Source organism: Anas acuta, chromosome 17 (genome assembly GCF_963932015.1).
Source record: "Anas acuta chromosome 17, bAnaAcu1.1, whole genome shotgun sequence".
NCBI classification, from domain to species: Eukaryota; Metazoa; Chordata; class Aves; order Anseriformes; family Anatidae; genus Anas; species Anas acuta.
The window spans coordinates 4,246,065-4,270,500 of record NC_088995.1 but is presented as its reverse complement, the minus strand read 5'-3'; the positions used below and the strand labels follow the sequence as shown (position 1 = coordinate 4,270,500).

At 53.9% G+C, this 24,436-nt stretch overlaps 2 protein-coding genes across 3 annotated transcripts; both read left to right on the top strand.

Moving 5' to 3' along the window:
* The first annotated feature begins 7,096 nt into the window (after positions 1–7,096).
* Positions 7,097–14,691, top strand: LOC137865762 (protein DGCR6). Its single transcript, XM_068701147.1, has 5 exons — positions 7,097–7,258; positions 7,362–7,522; positions 8,048–8,148; positions 11,618–11,758; positions 13,702–14,691. The coding sequence occupies exons 1-5, from the start codon at positions 7,143–7,145 to the stop codon at positions 13,783–13,785; spliced, it is 603 nt and encodes a 200-aa protein (XP_068557248.1). The 5' UTR covers positions 7,097–7,142; the 3' UTR covers positions 13,786–14,691.
* Positions 14,692–17,793: 3,102 nt separating this feature from the next.
* On the top strand, positions 17,794–24,285 carry SLC7A4 (solute carrier family 7 member 4). Of its 2 annotated transcripts, none has more exons than XM_068701132.1 (5): positions 17,794–18,330; positions 19,327–20,377; positions 20,494–21,170; positions 21,762–21,870; positions 22,388–24,285. In XM_068701132.1, exons 1-5 carry the CDS (start codon positions 18,115–18,117, stop codon positions 22,579–22,581), a joined length of 2,247 nt encoding a protein of 748 aa, XP_068557233.1. In that variant the 5' UTR covers positions 17,794–18,114; the 3' UTR covers positions 22,582–24,285. The 2 variants fall into 2 exon arrangements, with proteins under 2 accessions (XP_068557233.1, XP_068557232.1); XM_068701131.1 differs by having other exon boundaries at positions 17,794–18,369.
* The last annotated feature ends 151 nt before the right edge of the window (positions 24,286–24,436 follow it).

Below are 24,436 nucleotides of genomic sequence, written 5' to 3'. Positions count from 1 at the left end.
ATAAAAGCAAGTCCGTTGCCAGCAATTCATTTCCTATTTCAGGCCCTACCAAAAATAAACTCTTAAAAGAAATTCAAATGAGAATGAAATATGCATGAGACAGCGAGCTCCCGGGATTATATAGAAAGCTCTCTCCAAGCACTCGCCGGGAGGGGAGCGGTGGTGTTTGGTGCTGAGGAGGGATTGCGAGGGGCCTGGGACACCCCAGGGGCTCAGCCAGCAGCAGGTCACAACCCGGGGGGGGAGGAGGTGTCCCAGGGTCCCTATCAGCCCCCATCAGGGTGCAGCTCAGGGACCCTGTGCCACCAGCCCTGGAGCTGCACAAAGCCCTGAGCCTTCTCTCAGAGATGGCAGAACCTTTCCCCAGCTGTTTGCATCCAGCTCTGCCCTTTCTCCATGCACCAGATACTTTCTGGTTCCTTTTTCCATGCTCCTCAGCCCTGCACAGCCAGAGGTTCACCAGAGCAGCAAGGCAGGAACACCAAAGCCAAACCCAAGTGCCGGTGAAATGCCTTTCGGCAGTGCTCAGCAGGGAAAAGGGGAGCTGAGAGAAGATGCAGCTCAAAATCCCAAAACCTGACCCAAATTGGGGAGGTCCAGCTGGCCCAGAAGCACCCCCTGTGCCCTTCCTGCTCACCCCATGGAGCAGGGGCAGCGTTCCCTTGTGGTCCAGGGCACCAGTTAGTCCCTGGTCGTAACAAAATGCAAGCAGCAAGCAGACAACTTGCAGCAACTCCAGTGCTTCTGGGCCGATCCAAGAGCCTGAAGCTTTATGACAGCTCTGGAAAGCTCTGGTCAGCATAATTTAGGAAAATCCCTCTTTTGTCTCGTGGAAAGTGCGAGGGCATTCACATCCAAGCACTGTGAGCGGGAGAGGCAGGACAAGTCGGCGGAAGGCAGGCAGAGGCATCTGCAGCGCCGCTACCTGATTTATCCCCGCGTCTGCGCTGGCCTGGCTGCAGCACGGCACGTTGCAGAGCACCCGTGCTTGTTTAGTCTGTATGGGAGCACAAATCACGGCACTATGTCATCGCTCTGCCAGGGTCTGGATTTCATTAGGAGCCACATGATCGGCCCAGGCTGCTGCTCGGGGATGGCCGCGCTCCCCCTGCACTGCGCAGGACGCGGAGGCGATGGCTGGGGCACGGCACGCAGCTTGCTCCCTGCCTGCAGGTGAGGGCCAGCAGTGGTGGGACAGGACTGCAGCAGCAGGGAGAGCGCAGAGAGCAGCCCGGCAGCCTCCACAACATGGGGTGGTCTCCCTGGGACGTCTGGAGACCCTGACGATATCCTCAGGGCAAGGGAGAGTGCTTGCGAGCGTGCCTTGGGCCTGAGGATGGAAGGGGCTGGCTGCAGGGCTTGCAGCTTTCGTAGCCCCTGCAGCCCACTGCATCCTTTGCATCCTTTGTGCCACTCACAGCCCTTGCACCCCCTGGAGCCCAGTGCATCCTTTGCACCCCATTGTAGCTCTTGCACCGTGCACGCCCCTTGCAGCCCCTGCACAACTCCCAGGCAGGCCTGCGTGCTTCTCCCTCTCACCCACCTCCTTCCCAGGTACCCTGCAGCGATCCCAGAGCACCCAAGGCAGCGAGGAGCCCAGAGCATCACTTGCAGAGTACTTGGGATTGTAAGAACGAGTCACCCAGACCTGAGGGGGGTCAGGGACACCCTCTCGGGCTGCTGAGTCCCAACCAACATCAGCTTGTCCAGATCTCCACCTGCTGTAGTACCTCCAGCCCCAGCCAGGGCAGGGCTGCAGCCCCCAGCTGCGTCAGCCTGGATGTTTCTCGTGGCACAAGCCATTTGGCTCCAGGGGAGAAAGCTCTGGCATGAAGACCCCATGCTCCCCCCTCAAAAAAATAACACTCGGACCAGGCAGGTAGGATCCCCCTAAATCCAGATCTTATTTTAGCTACAGCTCAGGCTGAAATTCCCCGTTCGGATGTTCAGCTCCTGAGGCCATAGCAGGGGAACACATTCACTCCGCAGCACTTGTCAAGTTTGGATAAAACCAGAGAGCCTGAGGGGGTGGCTGTGAGGCTCCCACCGGTCCCCTCCTCACCCAGGGGATGAGTGCCAGTGAGGCTGAGGCCAGCCAAAAGATTACAGAGGCAGCAGGAGGAAGGCAGAGAGCAGGGGCTGGGTGGCAAAGCCACCACCAAGAGCGACCACACGGAGCAGAACAGGCGGGCAGCGAGCACAGGATGAGAACAGAGAGGTTGAGGGACAGAGGGACAAGAGGGGGATCTCAGCTGGGCACAAACCAAGCTCGTGGTGGCCAACACATCCCTGGGCAGAGCTGGTGCCGAATCCCCAGTCTCTGTCACGGCTAGCCAAACCCGTAGCCGTGCCTTGGAGAGGAGGGCTGCGGGCAGGTTGCTCTCCGAAACGCAGCCCTTCTGTGCCCAGAGGATCTGCATCACTTCCCCTCCACCTCTACCGAGAAGTCTTTGGGCTTCTTGCTTACAGCAGTAAAGCAACATCTTGTGCAAACGCCGCAGTGCAGCTGCCTCTTTTGGCACAGCGGGCTGCCCGGTGAAGCCCTGCAGCTGTTCTCAGCCCCGGCTCGGTGACTCAGAGCCACAGCGATGTGGCTGCTGCCCCGCGGGGACACCGGGCTCTGGCAGCTGTCCCCTGCGGATGGCTTTGCGCTCAGGTTTCTCTGGAGGATTGCTCCTAATTGCAATGTTCTCCAGTTGCTAAAATGAGTCGTTGCACTTCATGCGTGTACACGTTTCGCTCCCTCTGCCTTGCCCGTTCAAATTGGGATCTCAGCAGTCCTGCACAGGCAAACCTGCCCTTCGGGGAAAGGTAATGACCACACTCCCTGCCCTAAATGTGCAGGGAGCACTGGACACCTGTGCAAATAAAGGCTGGGGACCTCGCTGCCCTGGGAGATGTGTCCTTGGGTGAGTGACCTGCTGGGAGCAAGGTGCTCTGGCAGTGCTACACCCCATGGGAGCAGCCCTGGGGCAGTGGCAAGACAAGCAGTTCTGTCAGCACAGCATCCCTCCAGCCCTCTGGATGTCCCTGCAAGCCCCGTGACTCAGTGCAAGGCTTTAGGATGCACAGCCACACATGGGAAGGTCCCATGCTTCCTCATCCCATGCTGCACCCCCTGAGCCCCCTGGATCTTACCCCAGCTGCTCGGGGAACCACTGCTGATGCCCCCCACCACCTGATTGAGTACTCCCACCCCAACGTGAGCCCACACCTCAGCTCAGGGCATGCTCCTTGCCCGTGTGCAGTGCCCTCATCCCCATGCCCATGGTCTCACACAGCCCCCCAGCAGGGCCCTGACCCCCAGCTCCAGCTCCATCCCCCTGGCTGGCTTGCTGCAGCGCCTGCCCCGCATCGCTCCGGGTGCCTCCCAGCCCAGCACAAAGGCAGCGTTGGCCCCACGCACCCCGAGCCCGCTGCCTCGTGGCGTGCACACCGGCTCAAATATCCGCGCCGGTTCCCACAAGCAGCCCAGCCTTTCCAAGACAGCCTGAGAGCTGGGAGGAGACAGCGCCCTGAGCCTGCCAGACTAATGAGAAGCGCATGGGACCCACATCTGTTAGCAATTGAGCAGGGAGCAGCGTTGGGAACGGAGGAAGCACATATTTCCTGCAGCACAAAGGAAGGGAGAGGAATGTCCACAGCAGAGCAGAGCAGCGTGGGGGCCCCAGGGTGCAGGGCCCTCCCACACACGGTGACTCCAGCCCCCTCCCTCCACCAGCTCAGCCAAGGCTCCTTCGATAGGGGTTGGGGCATAAAAGGCACAAGGGCCATTAAATCCGCAGAGGGTCACAGCGCCGATGGGCTGAGGCTCCCCCTAGAAAGAGTATTGGAAAGAGGGTGGAAAAGACAGAGCTGGTGAAGCAGCCTTATGGGCTGGAGAGTTCAAAACAGGGGCAGCTCCGTGACAAGTGAGACATGCTTGGGATAGGGACAAGGCAGGCTGCATTCAGGGCTGTCCTCAGCAGCAGCGGGCCCACACGTCTGGTGCTGGTACCGGGTGGAGTCCTGGCCCCACTACAGGGCAGGTGAGGCTGCTGAAGGGTTTGCAGGCTGCATGGCCAGGGGATGGATGCCCTGACACAGCCAGAGAGAAACAGGCCCCTGGCACAGCAAAATGCTGCCTGGTTGGGATGCAGGTGGGGGAAGGGCAAAGATCGAGACATCCAAAGTTGCTCAATTCCAGCTGCATCTCATCCCAGGAGGAAGCTGATTCAACAGTTCAAGACGGTTCAAGTCCCTGCCAGCTGGTGCACAGCAGGATCCCTGCTCTGCAGGGCTGTTTGTGACAACCTTGATGGCATGGGGACGCCAGAGCATGGGCCACATCACGGCCACGGCCACCTCCAGGGCTGTGCTGATGCAAGGCTCCAGGCTGTGCTCAGCAGCCCACCGGTGGCTGCTCGAGCAGAGCTGGTGCAAGAGGAGCACAGCAGCGAGCGGTGCCAACAGCACAGCCACAGCACGCGGGGAGCAGGAGGCTACAAGGACCCAGCGCGGGGATGGGAGCGCATCACAGCAGGGCTCCAGCCCTGTACAGCTTGCTCCAAGTGCCCAAACTCGCACATCAAGCAAGAGCTGTTATTAAATACTTGTGGCAGAGAATGGTAAGGTTTTGGGGGCTGAGCTAATAGACTAGCAGTGCTTTTATGCTGGTATTCCATGCTGCCCCAGCCGGAGCCAAGCACCACGGCTAATACCTTTTAATTAAAAGCCCGTGTTTTCCATTCCCTGGAACCTCAGCAGGCTGTAACCAGCCGGGCTCTGCGCCACGGCTCTGCCTCTGGCAGCTGCAGCTCAGCAAAAACGGTTTGGCAGCTCCTGAGAACGGGGTTAGGAAAATGTAGGTTGATTTGCTTGTTAAAAATACACTGCAGCCTTTTCCCAGAGACACTGCTGCACCGCTGCAGCCAAGCAGGGGAAGAGCAGGACAGACGGACACAGCAGAGTTAACTGTACAAAAGCATTGGTCTAAGCAGCCCAGAGGCAGAGGGATCTGTAATCAGCCCACCAAAAGCCTCTCCAGGACCTGGGATTTAGGGATCACCATCCTTGGGTAGAAATATGAGGCAACCAACCAAAAAAAAAAAAAAAAGACAATTTATATTCAGGGACATTCTAGGGATGCCCAATTTCTCTGGAGAGGCTAAGTATTCTTCTCTAAAGTGGACATTTCTACTCCCCTCGAATATACAATGCAGTTCTTGTAAGCTTTGAAGCAATATTAAATATTACACTTCTTAAGCTTTTTAATGCATTTCAGTGTATCTTTCATTTTGCTAACTCAAGTCAGGAATCTCTTCATGTGTACCACTGAAATTAATTTGAAACTCAGCCTTGCAAGAAACCTATTAAATATTGATCTCATTACCTGCACAAAAGTGCTCACAAAAAAAGAAAATATTTTCACTCCAACAGTGCATTTGAAGTTGAAATGCACTTAATAAATTCCATGTGTTTTAAGAAATTAAAAGAGCGAGGATCTGAAGACATTTCCCATACCCTCACAACACAGCCATAGCAGTCTGATCGCTCCCTCCTCAATGCTCCCCCAGTCAGTCCTCAAACAGCTTCCTCACCATTTCTAGCTCAGGCATTATAACAATTATAATGATTTCTTTAAAAAAAACACATCCTGCGTTTTTTTAGAGAAGGAAGGGCAGCAGCTCCCATTCAGGGAGGAGGAAGAGTTCTGCCCCTCGAAGATCAGCCGTGGTTTCTGGGCACTGGCAGATGCTCGGCACCTTTTGGTCCCAGCAGTGTACCAACAGGCCTCAGAATGGCCGTATAGTCATTGCTGCCAAGCTCACATACCTGACAGCAGCGCTGAAGATTTTTTGACAGATGAAGTGATTGGAAACATTTCTAACAGCCTACACGATGCAGCACTGGGATACTTTGAACGCGCTCTCCAGTACTGGGCAGCATATGAGACAAACCAGGAGCTCACAGAAAATGTGCTCTCATTTTTGAGAAGGGCTGTGGGTATCCTGAACCGCTTTAAAATACACCTCCAGATTCTAATGCTTTGGTGTTTTGTTTTGTTTTGTTTTATTTTGACCCTGTTGGCTCTTTACATTTTGAACCACCCCCAGAGCAGCACCATAGCTGTCCCCAAAATAACCGAGCAGGTCAGGGCTCATTCCCACACCAAGTGTGTATCAACAAGCAGCTCTCAGAAAAACTTCCCTGTTTCTGGGGTTTGGAAACCAACGAGTAGGAAGCACTTGTCTGTAAGTCCACAGCTATTTTCTTAATGATAACAAGCTGAATATGAGCCAGCAGCGTGCCCTGGGCCCACCATACCCTGGGGTGCATCGAGCATGGCATTGCAGTCGGTCGAGGGAGGTGATTGTCCTGCTCTGCTCTGTGTGGCCTCACCTCGAGCATTGTGTGCAGTTCTGGGCACCACAGTACAAAAGGGACATGAAACTGGTGGAGAGTGTCCAGAGAAGGGCTACAAAGATGGTGAAAGGCCTGGAGGGAAAAACGTGTGAGGGGCAGCTGAGGGCACTGGGCTTATTCAGCCTGGAGAAGAGGAGGCTGAGGGGGGACCTCATCAAGGCCTACAGCTTCCTCATGAGGGGGAGTGGAGGGGCAGGTGCTGATCTATTCTTAATCACCAGTGATAAGACCCATGGGAATGGTGTTAATCTGAGGCAGGGGAGGTTCAGGCTGGACATCAGGAAGAGGCTCTTCACCCAGAGGGTGGTCGCACACTGGAGCAGGCTCCTTAGGGACATTGTCATGGCACCAAGCCTGTTGGAATTTAATCAGTGTTTGGACTGTGCACTTAGCCACACGGTCTGAATTTTTGGGTAGAACTGCGTGGAGCCAGGGGTTGTGCACCAGTGATCCTTGTGGGTCCCTTCCAACTCGGGATATTCCATGATTCTGTGACTCTACAATTCTGCGCCCACTTGGGTGCAGCCAGAGCTCGGGCACCGCGCGCCTCCGTCCCGATAGGGCGCGATATCGCGCGATATCACCCGATATCGTGCGATACCGTCCCTCCGGCTTCCCCAGGCCCTCGGCACTCGGGAGCTCCCCGTCGGGGCCCCGCCAGGCTCCGCCCGATCACCGCAGGCGCCTGCGCCGGGGAGCGGAGGCCGGGACCGGGGCGGAGCGGGGCTGAGGGGGCCATGGAGCGGTTCGGGGGCGGTGGGTACGAGGCGGCGGCGGCGGAGCTGTCCCGGCAGCAGGAGCGGCATTACCGGCTGCTCTCCGAGCTGCAGGCGCTCGTGAAGGCGCTGCCAAGGTGTGTGGGGCGGGACAGGGTGGTATCGGTATCGATATCGATCTCGGTATTGATATCGGTATTGATCTCGGTGCCGGTACCGACCCGAACCGCCCCCCGCCAGCTCCTGCCAGCAGCGGCTCTCCTACACGACGCTGAGCGACCTGGCCCTGGCTCTGCTGGACGGGACCGTGTTCGAGATCGTGCAGGGGCTGCTGGAGATCCAGCACCTCACCGAGAAGAACCTCTACAGCCAGCGCCTCAAGCTGCACAGCGAGCACCGCGGTCAGCGGGGTGCCGGGAAAGGGGGACACTGGAGGGGGTGATGGGGACACTGGGGGGCGTGATGGGGACACTGGGGGCTGGGAGGGTGATGGGGACGCTTTGTGGGGCGGGTAATGGGGACACAGCCCTGTGGCAATGAGGGTGGGTGGTGGAGGCACTGGGGGAAGTGGGTGCACTGGGGGGGGTCACTGAGGAGAGGGGGGAGGGTGATGGGGACACTGGGGGTTGAGGAGGGTGAAGGGGACACGGGGTGGGGTGATGGGGACACTGGGAGGGGGGAGGGTGATGGGGACACAGTCCTGTGGCACTTTAAAGGTAGGCGGTGAAGGCACTGGGGGAACTGGGTGCACTGGGGGGGTCACAGAGGAGACGGGCCTGGGGCACCAGGGGGCTGCACGGGGAGGCTGGGAAGCCAGGAGTGGGGCTTCAGAGCGGGGCACTGGGACGCTGTGGGGACAGGGCGGGAGGGAGGGAGGAGAGAGGGGGTGCAGTAGCTGCAGGGTCCTGACCCTGTTCCCCAAGCAGGGCTGAAGCAGGAGCTCTTCCACCGGCACAAGGAGGCCCAGCAGTGCTGCAGGCCGCACAACCTGCCGATCCTCCGTGCCGCCCAGCAGCGGGAGATGGAGGTAAGGGGCGAGCAAGTGGGTGCAGTTTCCCTAGGTACCCTTCACGGTATCCCCTTCTCTGGGGCTTACGGCTGTTTTGCTGCAAGGTTGTTCCTAGCTGTCCCACCCAAGGAGCTGGTGCTGTTGCAGGGGGCGTCACAGCCCTTGGCACGTCCAAAGGGTTTATTTAATCCTCCTTGAAGCCTTGGAAGCTGCCACCATCCTGTCTGGCCATGCTCGCAGACCCCTGGGCTCTCTGCTCCAGCTGGGTGGTCCTCTTTCTGGCCCCTTTAACCCCTCAGTCCCTTCTGACAGAGTAGGTGACTGCCCCAGGCTATTGCCATCTAGTGTAGTTAGAGCCCAGACCTGATCTGACAATCATGGAAGCTGAGGAACCTGCTCTAAAAGAGCAAGGCCTTCTCCACAATATGCTAACGAGTCTGTTTGCTATATTACAAGCTTAAGCCTGCATCTGGATAGACAGCAAGTTGATGCAAAATATAAACATGCATAAAATCTACCACTATGTGTTAGAAAGTGAGAAAGCAGAGAACACTCAAAACTCGTGTTTTACTTAGTTACACTGATAAGGAAGAAATAACCTAAGAAAACTAAAACCAAAAATTGATTCTTAGTGTTTCTCAAGGCATTTCTAGAAAGGATCTTCAGCATGAGTGGTAAATTCATTCCCAAGGGTCTGAAGATCATCTTACCTATACATTATAAAACTGTCTCTATCTTATCACTAAAGTAAGGGAAATTACAAGTAGCTAGTTTTCTTAATTCATATAATTGAAATGTATGCATGAAATTACTTTACTACGTGTAAGGCAAATGCATAACTGTTTAAACGTAAGCAATTTTCTGACCTTTGTACATAACAACCGTGGTGTTAGAGCTCACTGTCGGATTTTTTGTTTTCACTTCCCTCATTTCTTACTGAGATGACTAAAGCCAGTGTGGACCTATATTAGACATTGTGTGTCTGCATAACTTTTACTTGCAGCACAGCAGTAAGTAATGATCTATATTGCTGATTATAAAGCATTTTTAATATTGTATTTGCTCAGTGGACTTGATTCACATTAGATCATAATCATCCATATTATGTGTTTTGTTTTAGCTTGTATTGTATCATGCACAACTTCCTACATATTTTTACCTTCCCCATGCCTTTTTGTATTATTTTTTCCTCTGTCAGGAGGAAGTTACTGAATTTACTTCTTCCCTTTTATACGTGCTGTTATTCTCTGACAGAATAACTGCTCTGTTATTCTAAACTCTGTAGAGCATTTTGGGAATAGGTCAGTAATCTTAGCAACAATTGCTGCATTTCTAATCAGACCTGCTCTCTGTGGTTAAAGGTTTTGAAGACCAGTTCTTGTGGAATAGCTTGGGACCAGTCACAGGAGGGACAATACAAGTTGTAGTTTCTAGATGTCCAGCTTCCTAATGGAATCTGTAGTACTTAAAATCTTGACTTAGCCTACCAGCCACTTGAGCCGAAGCTTGTGTTTAAGCCTTACTTTCTCAGAGTCTTTGTTACTTTTCTGTATGTCTACTTTAAACAGTATGCAGGTAACTAAATCTCATTTAAAGAGATTTTCAAGCCTTTTCAAGTCCAAGGACAGGCAAATCACTTCTTCAGCACAGGACTAAGTGAAGACAATGGTGTGGTACCTACTCCTTTGTCCCAAGGCCATCAGAGGAAGGAAAGTCCTTGGGGAATGTGGGAGCCGAAGGATTTGAATCTTCCACAGACAAGGATTATGAGCCTTCCAGACTAAAGAATTTATAAACACAGAGTTTTCTTAGGTTTGTGGGATAGTTAGTGTTGGAAGGGACCTCAGGAGGTGTCTGATCTAAACACCTGCTCAAAGCAGAGTAAGCTCTGAGGCTGCTTCAACTGGTTCACAGTTTGTCCAGTCAGGTCTTTGAAACCCCCTTTGTTTGGGTCAGGCCTTTTGGAGACAGCAGCTGATATTTTCATGCTACAGGACTAAGGCCACTGTCATTCAGATTCTGGCTTTTCCACAGGACTTGTGGAACTTGTCCTCCCTTTCAGATGGATCTGCCCAGGCCTTTTAAACCACAGTTGTTGACACAGGAAATCCCAGACCTAGTGACTTCTCCCTGTTTGTGCAGTGAGGATTATTTACTGCCCTGAATGTCTCTAGCTAAATGCTTGCCTTTGTTTACCATGTTACAAAGGAACAACATTGCATGGGTAAAATGTTTAAACTTGTCATTTAGTCCTTACGTGAGAAGGAGCCTTCCTTTATGTTTAGAGCAGATTGGGTGTTTCCTGACTCCCTGTGTCTTGAGATGGAAGGCTGTTGTTCAGTGCAGCCCAGTAAGATCTTATTGCCTTAGCTGTGCACGTGTGGCTTTTTGTTGGAGCTGGGCTCTCCTCAACCCCTGCAATCCTTCTGCTTTGCTCTGCCCTCTCTAAAAGTGTTCCTTTTAGCCAAGTAGGTTGATATTTTCTCCATAAGTGACTAGCCAAGCCCACTTCTGCAGCTAGCAGAACATAGTAGCCTTTGTAGAGCATGCTCTCAACACTTGATTTCCAGTGTGCCTCTGAAGTAGCAAATGATCACTGTGTTCCAGCTAGAGAGGATAACTTACACCCCACCATTATACTGCGTGTCCGTGGCAAGTGAGTTCCTGCTCTGCCATCCTGTGCTTAGGCAGTGAACCCATACCTTTACATTGCTCTGTTCTTCCATTCATTCTTCTGAGGTAATGCAGTTTTCTGCAAAGGCAAGGCGGGAGAGATCTGCTGGTAGGGCTACTTGGAAAGTGTTTGTTTGATAATATCCTTCATCTGCCAGAAATAGAGCCCCTACTGTAGTTCCAAGCAAAGCTTCAACTTGCTGTTGTCCATACAAAATAAGCTGACTTTCCTATTGCAAAGCTAGGAGTTGAGGAGCTCGACTCCTTAATCAATAAATGGGAACTGGGTCTGTTGTAAAGCTCCAGCTCTGTACATGTTTGTTCTCAGAGAACGTGGAGGCATCTGAACTGGCTCTGTGGTGATTTTCTGTGGCTTGTATTACTCCTCCAAGTCTTCCTGCAGCATCATCAGTGCTGCGAGGGATATGTGTTTTTTGGACTACGGACTTATTTAGCACACGTGCTGCTGGAGTACTCAGCTACATCCTGCTGCTCCTAAGGAAAAGTTATTCAGATTGTGATCTGTTGCTCGTGGTCTCTTTTTTAGCCTCAGAACGCACATAAACTAGGCTAAAAAGCTGTTTCCCTGCTCTTTCGTGAGAGGTAGCTTGCTGTAAGGCATGGCAGTCACTCATGTAAGATCTGAGGCCGTGCTTGCTGCCCTCTACTGTCTGTGGAAGAGTCTAGGCCGGAGTTCAGAGTCACAGTTGGAATTACTGAGGATCTAGTAGCTCTTTGGTTTTGGTAAAAGACTTAGAGATGAGAAAAATATACGAGGAAGGTGAATAATCCACTCTGCATATCATCACCTCAGGCTGTGGAGCAACGAATTCGAGAGGAACAGCGAATGATGGATGAGAAAATTGTCTTGGAACTGGACCAAAAAGTGATAGACCAGCAGAGCACTCTGGAGAAGGCTGGGGTATCAGGCTTCTACATCACCACCAACCCACAGGTAGGTTTGTGTTTAAGCAGCGAGCGTAAGATCTGGTAGTGCTCTTGTGCTAACAATTTTTTTTTATTGATTGATTTTTTAAAAATCTTACTCTATTAATGAATTCTGAATTGCTGGCTCAAGAAGAATGATCAGTCCTTTGCCTCATCAGCTGATGTGTAACATGCTCTGGGCAGGCCAGGTAATGGGTTTGAAGCAACAGAAACCCATTAGAGAGGGCAATATCCCCAACCTTCTGCAGTGTTTTTCCCACTGTGGATGGAAGAAACATTGTGCCAACAGCCTGCAGTCCTGTGACCCTTGAACAGGTCCATGGAATACTGAAATAAATAGATAAGTAGGTTTGTCATTTTTGTGATTAGCTTAGCTATATAAATTGCCTTCAATGTCTTATTTTTTTAAAAGGCATCTCATTAATTCTTGCCTGTGACTTACTGGAGATAGTTGTATCAGACTGTGATAAGAGAATTGTTCTGTGTTTCTCCAGTGCTCTTAAAACTTGAGAGCAGTTGCCTAGCTTTTTGTTGTTGTTTTTTTTTTTTTTCTTCTGTTTTCCAACACCACAGGAATGGAAAACTGAAAATTCCAAAGTCTCATTATGATGCCACTGAAGTTTGCAGAGAATGTGGGAACAGACTATTCTTAACTGTATTTTTCAGCTGATTAAATTTAGCTTTGATAAAAACCTACTAGAGAGAAAAGTTGGCTTACACTAAGTTAGTTAAACAGCGATTTTCTAAAACTCACAAGATTCCTGCTCGTGTAGCCTTGAATAAGTCCCCCCTTTTTTTTTTCTTATGCCACTATTACTCATACTGAAAGCAGCTCTTTGTCTCCCCTCCTGCCCCTGCCTTTTATGTTATTTTTATAAGTAGTAACTCTTACCAGGGTTCCTATTTGCTGTTCTTATTTATGTTTGCCTTTATGATAGCTGGTAAACCAGACCTTGACTTGCATCTTTGAATGCTGCCATCATACAAGAAATCACTGCTGAAATCTGTTGTTCTTCATACATTTCCATCAGCAGATGTGTTCTTCCCAGTCTGTTATATAAACTGCCTGTTTATGCTGTTGAGATATATGTATATAATATGTATTTACAAAAATAGGTTTTTATTTCCATAACGTAACATCTACAAGCCTGCGTCACAGAACCAGGGTTTACTGAATTAGATAACCTGCCATGTGCAGGGGTAATACAGTCTGCTTGCTAAATGGCTTGTGAGATAAATTTGAGTGAAGAACAAGCAGATGGCAAGGGGAGTATAAGGAAGCAATAAGCTGATGCTGGTGATTATAGGGGATGGTGATCTCAACTCAGTGGCAGTCACAGAAAAAGGAGTTTTTGAAGAATGAAAGAGGGGATTGTATACACCAGCACAGCAGTGTGTTGCACGTACCTTAGAAGAAACCAGTTGGAAAGCACACAAAATGTTTCCTCCTGCTTCCTTTCCTTGTCTCCTGCAAAAGGATCAGGCACTGGAGTTGTTGTTCAAGAACAATGGAGGCGAGCTGCACCTACCTGGAGAACCTCCTCCAGGGTGTGTGGCTCTGTGTGTGCAAGGGGACACTGCTGCTCTCCTCCACTGAAGGCTGTGTGGTAGAAAAGGGAAAACCTTCAAAACTGGCCAGCCTGACAGCCCTCACTGGATTTATTGTTCAACAACTGTCAAGAAGAAAGAACCTTTTTTAACCAATAACAGTTTGTAAAGCACTGGGATTCCTGATGCAGCTACAGTTTGCAGCAGATTTAAGTTATTAATGCCTTGTGTTTTGTAGAAACACTTAAGATTAAGCCCTTGTTTTGCATCTGCAAGCTTTTTCTCTTGTTCCCTTAGGACTACTCGTTCTTGAGTGGGTGGTACAAACCAGTCCTTTCTGCTTCCTGCATAAGGGTATGGGATCATTTTATTCTTGCAAAAATATCTTTTTTTGCTTTACAGGAGCTGACTTTACAGATGAACTTGCTGGAACTGATTCGGAAGTTACAGCAGAAGGAGTCTGAGTCAGAGAAGGCCTTCTCTTGAACAAGCAAATCTGCTGTTTACTTTCCAGAGTTTTCTTCTGAATTCCCTCTAAAGAATAGGCTGTTAATGCATTTGCTTTATATTATATAAGGAAGGGGTTACTGGTCTGCAGCTGTAGAAGAAATAGCTGTGTCCCTTAGGAAACCTCTAGAGATGAGAGAAGCAGACCTCCAGAGCAGAGTCCGAAGCTGGAGAGCTTCAGACTGCCTTTCTACTCAAAACAAGATGCATGTTGCAGTTCCTGCGGCATTGCAAAGTGTCACTAAGACAAGAGGTGACCGAGGGCATTAATCTGCCACGTTACAGCCTGCAGTGTCACTGAGGCAGTCTACTAAGTCAAGAGAGACTATTGTAGGCATCAAGTCAGCAAACCCAAACCGCTGGTGTATGGATGTTCTCTGTTATCCAGGGGAGTAAAGCTGAATTTGTGAGGAGTGTAATCTCCAAATTACAATCTCCTCTTCTGAGTCAAGGAGGAATGAGTGTCTCTGATAAGGGGTGGAAGATGTGAGCAGCTGTCCTATCAGACAGGAAGCAAAGCATTCCAATGCCTTCCGGTGCAGCCTCAGTGTGCAGATAGCTGGCGGGTGGGGGGAAAAAAAAAAGTTTATCTACAAGAAGATGCATTTGTGTGTGCTGAGGCAAAAATGACATCCTAAACAGGCAGACCCCTTACAGAGAGACATTTAGGCAGTTAACAGCATAGGCTTCTCCTCTGACTTTTATTAAGGGAGGCCTCTGTCCACCTGCACTGGACTGTGACGTGATGTCAGTGGTGTTTCCACCCGAGTCAGATAGCAGAAAAGGCTTCAGAGCTTTTGCTTTGTTACTTCAAATCAGTTTCCAAATGGATAGAAATAAAATATTGCGTACAGCCTCCTGGGGCTGCAGCTTTTTTAAATGTCAGCAATCACACAGTTTTTCCATCCTTGCTAGATACGCATGGGTTTGGGGCTTCACTAGATTAAAGCTAGAGAGCTGGAGAGTTTCTAAGAACTTGTAGGGCTGAACTGATTAACTCTTGGTTGCATCCCCCAGACTTGGTCCTCAGAAGGAGTCTGAGCACTTGCTGAGAGCTTGGTTAAAAGACATTGCACATCACCTGACACCAGCACATTTCTTGCACACCTGAAGCAATGTTGGGACCTCACAGGAAATGGGATGGGCAAGGCAGAGACTGAAAGCAGTTGCTTTCTTCATGGATGAACGGCCCTTCAAGCTAGAGCAGCTGCTGGGGATGGATCAAGGACTCTTACCAAAGTGTGTTCAAGGGCTTTGATTACACGAAGATCATTGTTGAAGGGTTCTCTAGCATTCCTATAGCAAAGGATTGTATTTGGGAGACTTCTCCTTTGTGTTACTGTTTGCTCTTGCCTGCATCCTTTGCTATTGCTATCTCTTTTCACAGTAGAAGGCAGTGTTAGAAGGTTCAGAATGCTGTTAATTGCTGAAGCTGGGAAATGTGTCACTTCTGTAAGCCCTTAGGTTCTTACGAAAGCAGATCACTGAAGCCATGGGGGTTTTCAGCAAATTGGGACCATCCCCAGCTGAAGCAAGGAAACTGCAAAGGTGTTGGGAGACTTTGTGGGTGGTGTTTCAGTAGGGTGAGGTGGTGGTGTAGCCTGCTGGTGTATGCAAATGCAACAGCATTCTGATTTTCTGCAACGCTGTGAGAAGCAAAGAGGCTTTTGCAAATTCAGGGCTGAGTCACGCTCCCATATCCATCATGACTTTCCCCCCACAGGATCATGCTACTGCGGTTCAGTGATCGGAGACAGAAGGTGTATCTTTTGTGGGATCACTATCCCCAGCTGGAAAGTAGGTTGATGTGGGAATTGCCCTATTGCAGAATCCCCAAGAATTACCATGAATTTTGTATCTACTTGACCCTCAGCCCTGCACTCAGCTGCTAAAACATCAAGGCTTTGCTGCCCTCTGCCCCAGGCTGCCTTTCTCCGGTGTTTAGGAACCTGGTTTGGTGGGTGATACTGGTAGCAGGGGAATGGTTGGACCAGATGATCTGGGAGGTCTTTTCCAACCTTAATGATTTTGTGATCAGCGCCTGGCAGGCTGCTCCAGTGGTACCATGACAACGGCAGCAGAGCTCCAGCGGGAGCACTTGGGCTTCGTGCTCCCACCATCTGGTTTCAGCAGCCTACGGCTCTGCCAGGCAAACAATCCAAGCTGAAATTTTCCATGTCTGCGGTCTGCCTCAGGTTGAGCTTTAGAGGGGCTTTCTGAGCAATGTGGAGGGTGGCGGGGCGCTCCGACATGGTTAATTGGTTGAAAAGATTTATTTTAAGAGAATAAATCATCTGGGATAGCTCGTGATCAAGGGAGCGTTTGATCAGCCCAGTTTCAGTGGAGGAAAATTTAGTCAGCCCCCACATGAAGCATTACTAGGAGGTATAAGGCTGAGAATAGGAAGATATTCAATTTTTTTTTTTTTAGCTGCAAGTTTTCCTTCTCTCTCCAGCCCCCCACATCAGTGCATTTGTGTCACTAGAGGGTGACACCTTCCTACAGGGTGATGCCTTTCCTGCCTGGTGGGTGAGGGAAAGGCTGTTGTAGTCTGCCCAGACTTAAGCAAAGCCTTTGACACGGTCTCCCACAGTATTCTCCTGGAGAAGCTGGCAGCCCATGGCCTGGAAATGAGCCAGCAGTGTGCCCAGGGGGGCAAGAAGGCCAACGGCATCCTGCCTTGTGTCAGGAATAGTGAAGGCAGCAAGGCCAGGGAGGTGATGGTCCCCCTGTACTCAGCTCTGCTGAGGCCATACCTCAAGTACTGTGTTCAGTTGGACGTGGTGCTTAGGGACATGGTTGAGATTAGTAGTAGGGGTATGGTTGGACCAGGTGAGCTTGGAGGGCTTTTCCAATCTTAATGATTCCATACAGGGCTGGCCATGGCCTTGTTTCTGTAGTGACGGTGTTTCTGCCCATGGTATTTGGGCTGGAGTCAAATCTTGTGAGAGTAATCCAAAGGAGCTGATCTGGCTGGAAATGCTAAAACAGATTATGGGCTTTCAGCTGACTCAGCTCCTGTGCAGCCCCAGAGCCCTCAATCGGCCATACAGGTGCTATAGGAACACACAGCTGGGGGCCTGCTGCACCTTTGGTTGCAGCTCAGGTGGCTTCAGCCACCCACAAAGCTGGGCCTTAAGCTCTGCCGAAGTCTCAACGCATGCCAGAAGCTGCGTGGAGAGGGGATGCACGAGCGTACTGAGCTACCTGTTCATTTGGCAGCAGGTGAGCAAACGGAGAGCTGCTGTGCCAGCCCTGTGTTTACTCATGAGCTAGAGAAAGGTCGATGAGCAGTGACAGGAAGGGACAAGGCCCATTTCCTGGTGCTTTGTTCTGTACTTTGCTGAGCTGAACGGGAGGATAGCAAGGTCCCCTACAAAGGAGGAGGTACGTTGAGCATGGATAGAAGCGGATTTATGCACGTGGGAGCACTTAGTTTCAAATGACAGGCTCCAAGTTGACTGTTACCACTCTGGGTATTTGGGGTGATGACTGACAGGTCTACACAAACATGAGCTTTCGTGCTCAGTCTCCATCAAATGGCACATCAGGAAGTATTAGGATGGGAGCAGAGGAGAAAATTAAAACCATTTTGCTGCCGTGAAGCTGCTGGTGCACCAAAACCCAAACCCTGCCCCCTTCATTCCTAGAGTGCAGCAGAGCTGGAAAATGTTCTGTGAGAGGCAGTGGGGCCTGGAGCACCTTCACCTCCATTCCTCCAGATGGAAACAGTGCCCAAGAGGGGTCAGGGCTGAGATAAAACCACAGGGGGGGAGCTTCACTCTCTTCAAACAAAAGTGTAAAAGGCAGGTTGGGGTGGAACAGGGTTGTTTGTGTGCCGGGCAGCAGAGCTAGGAAGCTCCTTGCTGCAGCGGGTGGGGGTGCAGAGGGTTTACACTGGTTTTAGAGGAGATGGGGCAGTTCTGGAGAAGAGGAATCACACACTTCAGTCTCCCTGCTGGACTCTGGGTACCCTTTTGCTGGGGTCTCTGCGCTCTTCTGCAGGCACTGCTTTTTGCTTCGCAGCATCGCTGCGAGCAGGATGGGCCAGTCCAGAACCTGTTTGCCACTGCAGCCCCTCCAGCTGCTTCCCCCTACTTCTTCCTCTCCTTGGGGCAGAGCCGAGCGTGGGGACGATCCCAGCCACCCCGCCAGGAGCTCCGGAGCATGGGGAGGACAGAGACAAAATCCCCCCCTGGATAGCAGCGGGGTGGAGAAGAGCAGCCATTCAGCCCTTCACCCCATCGTCTGTGTTCGTCTCCCGGGTTTTGGGACCACATCTCCATCCTCGGCTGCCGCCCACCTCTGATGGGGACAAAAGAAGGGGGGGGGACAGCGGCAGCGACCCGAGGGCTGCGGGGCTCCCTCCGCCACCTCCCGCTGCCGGGGACCCGCCCGCTGCCGGGGCCGCGCCGGCCTCCGCCCTTCCGCGGGGCTGGACCGGGCGGGGCTGAATCGGATCGGATCGGATCGAGTTGGATCGGATCGGGTTGGCTTGGATCGGATCGGATCGGCTCGGAGCAGGTGCGGAGCTCCGGGGGGCGCAGGGGCCGCCCGCGGCAGGTGAGCGGGGCCCCCCCCCGGTGGCAGCGCCGTGAGCGTGGTTCCCCACGGAGCCTCTCCCCCCCCTTAGGGTTAGGGGTGTCTTGGAGACCTTCCTGCGGCCCGGGAGGTTTTGGGGAGCGGTGTCGGGGGCCTGCTGAGCGCTGTGGTTTGGGGACGGCTCGGTGGGCAGCTCGAGGTGGTGGGATTTGGGAGGGGGGCAGCTGGAAGCAGGGAGCAGCTCGTGGGTGTCAGGCTAACTACAAGACCCCAGAGGGTCCCCAGCTCTGCATCGTGCTCCACCAGGTGTGGATGTCTCTCTCCTGGTCTGGAGAGGACACCCACGGCCTTACTTTGCCGTGCTCGGCCTCTCCATACCTCCTGCTGCGTCTCCCTGTCGTGCCTGGGCTTTCCCCGGGGAAGCAGTGAGATGCTGGGGGGGGGCGCAGACCCTGCACAACCCCTCGGTGGGCTCCTGGCATGCCAAGGTTTCCCCTGGGAAGGGAGGTGCTTAGTGAGGCAGGGGGGAAGCAGCAGAGAAACCTTCAGCGTGGCCCTGAGTTGCTTGGTTTGGAATTATTATTATTTATTTTTTTTTAGCACAGCTCCATTTTCAAATAGGAAAGGTGGGGAAGTGCTGCCCTTGAGGTGCTGCAATTATCTGCTTGCCTCACTAGTATGTCACTGGGGCATGGGCAGCTGGCTCTGGTGGCCCTGCAGGAGGATATGGGGTGGTGCTGGGTGCTGACCCCACCACGCTCTCTATTTGGAGCCCGCAGGTCCAAATCATGGGGAACATGCCTGGTGACTTTTCTACCCTGTCCCCAACTCTCCTGGGCTTGGCCAAGGTGCAGGATCTGGGCAGAGACGGTGCTGGGGCTGAGCAAAACCCTGCAGGGTTTTTGCAGCAGAATGCAACCCGGGCATTTCGGAGCTGCTGCCGCTGGGGCTCCTGATGCTTTCCTGCTCCCCCTCTAGGTCTCCGAGCAGGGCATCGCTGCCTCGGAGCCCTCGTCCTGCCGGAGAGCAGGGCCTGGTGCCTGCAGGATGGCGAGATGGCTGCCTCGCTCCGCGGACCTGACCCGCTTCTGCCAGAAACTCAACCGAGTGAAGACCTTGGAGGATGACATGATGGAGACGTCCTTCAACAGATGCCTTTCCACCATCGACTTGACGCTGCTGGGCATCGGGGGCATGGTGGGCTCTGGGCTGTACGTCCTCACAGGCACCGTGGCCAAGGAGATGGCTGGCCCCGCTGTCATCGTCTCCTTCATCATCGCCGGCTTCGCCTCGCTCCTGGCTGCTCTCTGCTACGCCGAGTTTGGGGCCCGGGTACCCAAGACGGGCTCTGCCTACATGTTCACCTACGTGTCCGTGGGGGAGATTTGGGCGTTTCTCATCGGCTGGAACGTGCTGCTGGAGTACATGATCGGGGGCGCAGCGGTGGCCAGGGCCTGGAGTGGCTACCTGGACTCCATCTTCAACCACAAAATTAAGAACTTCACTGAGACCCACATCGGCACCTGGCAGGTTCCCTTCCTGGCCCACTACCCGGACTTCCTGGCGGCCACCATCCTGCTGGTGGCCACTGCCTTCATTTCCTTTGGGGCCAAAGTGTCCTCCTGGCTCAACCACGTCTTCTCGGCTGTCAGCATAGGCGTCATCCTCTTCATTCTCATCATGGGCTTTGTCCTCGCACAGCCCAAGAACTGGAGTGCCCAGGAGGGAGGCTTTGCCCCGTACGGATTGTCAGGGATCATGGCTGGCACAGCCACCTGCTTCTACGCCTTCGTGGGCTTTGATGTTATCGCAGCCTCCAGTGAAGAAGCCAGGAACCCACAGAAGGCTGTCCCCAGGGCCATAGCGTTCTCCTTGGGGCTGGCCACCGGCGCCTACATCCTTGTGTCCATGGTGCTGACGCTGATGGTGCCCTGGCACACGCTGGACCCTGACTCTGCCCTGGCTGATGCATTTTACAGGAGAGGCTACTCCTGGGCAGGATTTCTGGTGGCCACTGGCTCCATCTGCGGTGAGTACGGACCGGCTGGTGGAGGTGGGAGCGTGCAGACCCGGGGCTGGGAGGTGGGGTGGTTTGGGCAATGCACCCAATCTCACATGGGTTCCCTTCCTCTGCCTGTCCCTCAGCAATGAACACAGTCCTGCTGAGCAACCTCTTCTCCCTGCCACGCATCGTCTACGCCATGGCCGAAGACGGGCTCTTCTTCCAGGTTTTCTCCCGAGTGCACCCCCGTACGCAAGTGCCCGTCATCGGCATTGTGGTCTTCGGGTTCCTCATGGCCCTGCTGGCCCTCGTCTTTGACCTGGAGGCCCTGGTGCAGTTCCTGTCCATCGGCACGCTGCTTGCCTACACCTTTGTGGCCGCCAGCATCATCGTGCTGCGTTTCCAGCAGCAGAAGGCAGGCGCCCCCACGCAGCCCGCTGGCAGCCGGCCCAGCCCCGAGCCCCGCGAGGGCCCCGCCACCGGCGAGCTGAAGGAGTACGAGTCCTTCTCCGACAAGCTCCAGCTGGTGGATAGAGACAAGAGCAAAGAGCACCGGGAGCCAGGGCAGCTGAAGGCAGCTTTCGAGCCCTACCTGGAGTTCCTCAGCGACTTCTACCCGGGCGAGGTGGTCACGGTGGCTGTGGTGACCCTGATGGTGTCTGCCGTCTGCCTCTGCTCCATCCTGGTGTTTGGCAACACCCACCTCCACCTGCCCACCTGGAGTTACTCCCTGCTGCTGGTTCTCTTCAGCCTGGGTTTCCTGCTCAGCCTCCTCCTCATCTGGGTACACGAGCAGCAGCACAGCACGCAGACCTTCCAGGTAGGTTTGGGGACCGTGGGCTGGGACGAGGTAAGGTGTGAGCTTCGCTGCCAGACCCTGGAGAGGCTGCGGTCACCCTGACCTGGTGAAAACACCGCAGCTGGTGGCCGTGTCCTGAGAGCAGATGTGCCCGGGTTGTGCTGGGATGGGTGTCCTCCCCGTCCCTTTGATGGGGAACAGCACACGCTGCCCTCGAGGGTCACTGCTGCCTTCCAGCATTCCTCCCCGTGTCCCCTGCAGGTTCTGGTGCTCCTCCTGCCCATCCCAGGTACCTCTCAAGCAGTCCAGGCATCTGGAAGGCAGTGTTGTTGCTCCCTGCCTGTGTTATCTAGCCAGGACCCTGTTGTCTCTGGGTTGCACTGGGTCTGCTTTGGTCCTCGTTCCCCTGCCTGCCCTGCCAGCCTGGCATACAGCCAGGAAAAAAAGGTTCTCAGAAAGCCCCAGTGACCAGGTACAAGTTGTCGTTCCCCACATTTGCTTGCCAGTGCCATTTTGTCTCTGTGGTTGTAAGGACAAGGACACGGCCCTACAGCGCAGCAGCTGTGCCTGTTCCTGGCAGGTCTCTCACCGATGGCTCTGGTTCTCTTGCAGATCCCCCTGGTGCCCCTGTCCCCAGCACTGAGCATCGTCCTCAATATCTATCTCATGCTGAAGCTCAGCTACGTGACGTGGCTTCGCTTCACAGTCTGGCTTATTTTAGGTGAGTGCTCTCATGGCAGCACAATCCCTGGGAGCCCGTGCTCCCTTCTGGGGAGAGGGAAGTGCCTGGTGTGGCCCTGGGGAGAAGGAGCAGGGCAGCAGTGGCCTCCCTGCTTTAAGCATCCCCTGTTGCATCCAGCAGAAATCTTTTGCATCACTCCTTCAGCATGTGGCGCTGACCAGAGTCATCTCCAGACAGGGGAAATCCCAGTTTCCTCCATTCATGCAAGGAAAATCCCTGGAATATCTTGGCCCAATCTGCCTGCAGGCCCCCCTGACATTGGAGATGTGTCCAGCACAGGGCCCAGCAGCTTGAGCACCATTGGGACTGGGCCACCAGGCTTGTGTCTGCCCGGGCAGAGGGCACAGCACTGGCTTACCTGGGCTAGTGATGGTCCTGGCCAAAGGTCCTGGGGCTTCGTGGGATCGTCAGGGGGAAGAGGGCAGACCCGGAGCCCTGCTGCTTTGGGTCTTTTTCCTCCTCTGCTGCAGCCACTGCTTTCCATCTCCTTCTGCAGGCCTGCTCGTCTACTTTGGCTATGGCATCTGGCACAGCAAGGAGAACCTGCGGGAGCCCCAGCTGCAGCGTGTCAGCGCCCACTACGTGGTGTTCCCCAGTGGCAGCCTGGAGGAGACGGTGCAAGCGGTCCAGCCCAGCCCTCAGCCCGCTGCTGGGCTGCCAGACACGGACACCGATGAAGCCAAGAGATGACGCCCCAGGGGAGGGGGCAGCTGGGTGGCCACAGCTCTGGAAGCACCTGCCCCCACCCCACGACAAAGCCAGGGACCCCCTTCTGCCCGGTCCCCTGGGTGCGTGGCTCCATCCAGGGAGGGCACGGGGACACTCGCCCTTCCCCATGTGCTTACTGCAGAGTGTGGGGGGCTGGCTGCCTCCGTCCCCAGCCCTGGAGCCGTGGCTCTTGGCCCCCAAAACCTAGTGCCTGCCATGCCCACGGGGAGCCTCGTACCTGCCGCCCTCCCCTGCGCGCAACCAGGGTCTGTGCAGCAAATCTCCCTTCTGCTGGCCCGTCCCCACAGCCCTGCACAGCCGGGAACACCGGGGCTGGGCCAGACAGCCCCGTGCTGCCCATCCCAGGCCTGATCCTGGTTCTTTCTGCAGCCCTGTGCTACCTGCAGCAGGAGCTGGCTGTCCCCTTGGCTGCCCCCACCTCTCCAGGGGCTGCTCTCCTGAAATGCCAGGGCTGCGGGGGCTGCAAGGAGCGGCTGGGGCTGTGTGAGCTGGAGAAGGGCTGTGGCACGGTGCAGGCACCTCCTTCCTAGCCAGGACCATGGCAAAGCCAGCGTGGCTTGCATGGTAGGAGCCCTGCTGCCTCTTCCCAGCTGCTGGTGCCTGCTGGTTTGGGGTGTGCTGGAGGCTGGCGGCCACACTGGGCAGACTGGGAGCCCGATTCCAAGGTCCTGTCGGGACAGACTTTTGCCCGGCCCTGCAGGAGGGGTGGGCACTCAGGAACTTGTCCCCTGAGGTGCCAGCAGCCTCCCTGAGAGCCTCCCAGCTCCCCCCTTACTCTGCGCTCCAGCAGCTCATCCCACACCATCACCTGCATGGGTGCAGGCACTGCCTTTTCCTGGCTCCTGGTGGCTCAGGAAGGGCTCTGGGGGTGCTTTTTGGTGTCAGCCCCTGCCCTGCACATGTCCCTGAGCGGTGGTGTTGGTGGTAGGGGGTGTCAGCACCCACCTGGCGAGGATGCTGTACTGGGCAATCCCTGCCTGAAGCTGAAGGTATCGGGGTTTTGGCATGTTTTGAAAGAGGCTGCTGATCCGCCAGGCCTCCAGCATGCACACCCTGCCCTGCCCTGCTGTAGGGTGGGCATGCAGCATCCCCTGCATCCCCCCCATGGGGTCAGCCCTGCCCTGGCAGGGAGCTGGTTCCCATTGCTCATCCCATCACACCCAGGGGTGCAGGGGCTCTGTGCAATCTGATGGCTCCTCAGTGACCCCCCTCCCTCAGTGGCACAAATCTGCTGGCCCTGCCCATGTCCTGCTTGCCCCCTGCGCTGTCGCTGCTGCCGTAGGGGGGGGGGCTGCTGTGTCCCCACCATGCTGCAGCCCTGCTTGGCACCTCTGTGTAGTGGCTTGTGAGCAATGGGCTGACTCAGTCACCCTCATAAACACTGGTTCTGCAATGGCTCTGCGTGTCTGTGCTGTATGTCCCCCCATAGCCCACCTCTGGAAGCTGCTCCCCCAGCAGGAAAGCCCCCAGAAGCTTGGGCAAGGGGAGTTTTGCACCACCTGTGAGAGCCTGAACCCTTTTGTTAGCTGCAAGGACGATGCTGAGCAGAGAAGTGTCCTGGCACCAGGGCAGAGGCTTTAATGCTGCCAAAAGTCATGACCCGAGCTGATGAGAGAACTTGTGAATCAGTGTAAATAATGTGAATTAAAAAGTCACAAGATAGCCTGTCTGGCCCCAGCCTCACCATCATTCGCTAGTGAAGCTCCTTTCCCTGATAAGAAAGTGACTTAATTTAAAAAAATAAATAAATATTCAGCAGCTGTCTGGGGAGGCAGATAGCTTTAAATCTCTTTATCATTTGTTTCCTCTTAACCTC

What these genes read in the sequence shown, in the direction of transcription:
- SLC7A4 (XM_068701131.1), top strand. Translation starts at nt 18,115, where the DNA reads ATGGGGACAAAAGAAGGGGGGGGGACAGCGGCAGCGACCCGAGGGCTG. An exon ending in ACAGCACGCAGACCTTCCAG is followed by an intron (nt 21,171 to 21,761) that starts GTAGGTTTGGGG and finishes GTTCTCTTGCAG; the next exon opens with ATCCCCCTGGTGCCCCTGTC. An exon ending in CACAGTCTGGCTTATTTTAG is followed by an intron (nt 21,871 to 22,387) that starts GTGAGTGCTCTC and finishes CTCCTTCTGCAG; the next exon opens with GCCTGCTCGTCTACTTTGGC.
- LOC137865762 (XM_068701147.1), top strand. Translation starts at nt 7,143, where the DNA reads ATGGAGCGGTTCGGGGGCGGTGGGTACGAGGCGGCGGCGGCGGAGCTG. An exon ending in CTCGTGAAGGCGCTGCCAAG is followed by an intron (nt 7,259 to 7,361) that starts GTGTGTGGGGCG and finishes GCCCCCCGCCAG; the next exon opens with CTCCTGCCAGCAGCGGCTCT. An exon ending in GCTGCACAGCGAGCACCGCG is followed by an intron (nt 7,523 to 8,047) that starts GTCAGCGGGGTG and finishes TTCCCCAAGCAG; the next exon opens with GGCTGAAGCAGGAGCTCTTC.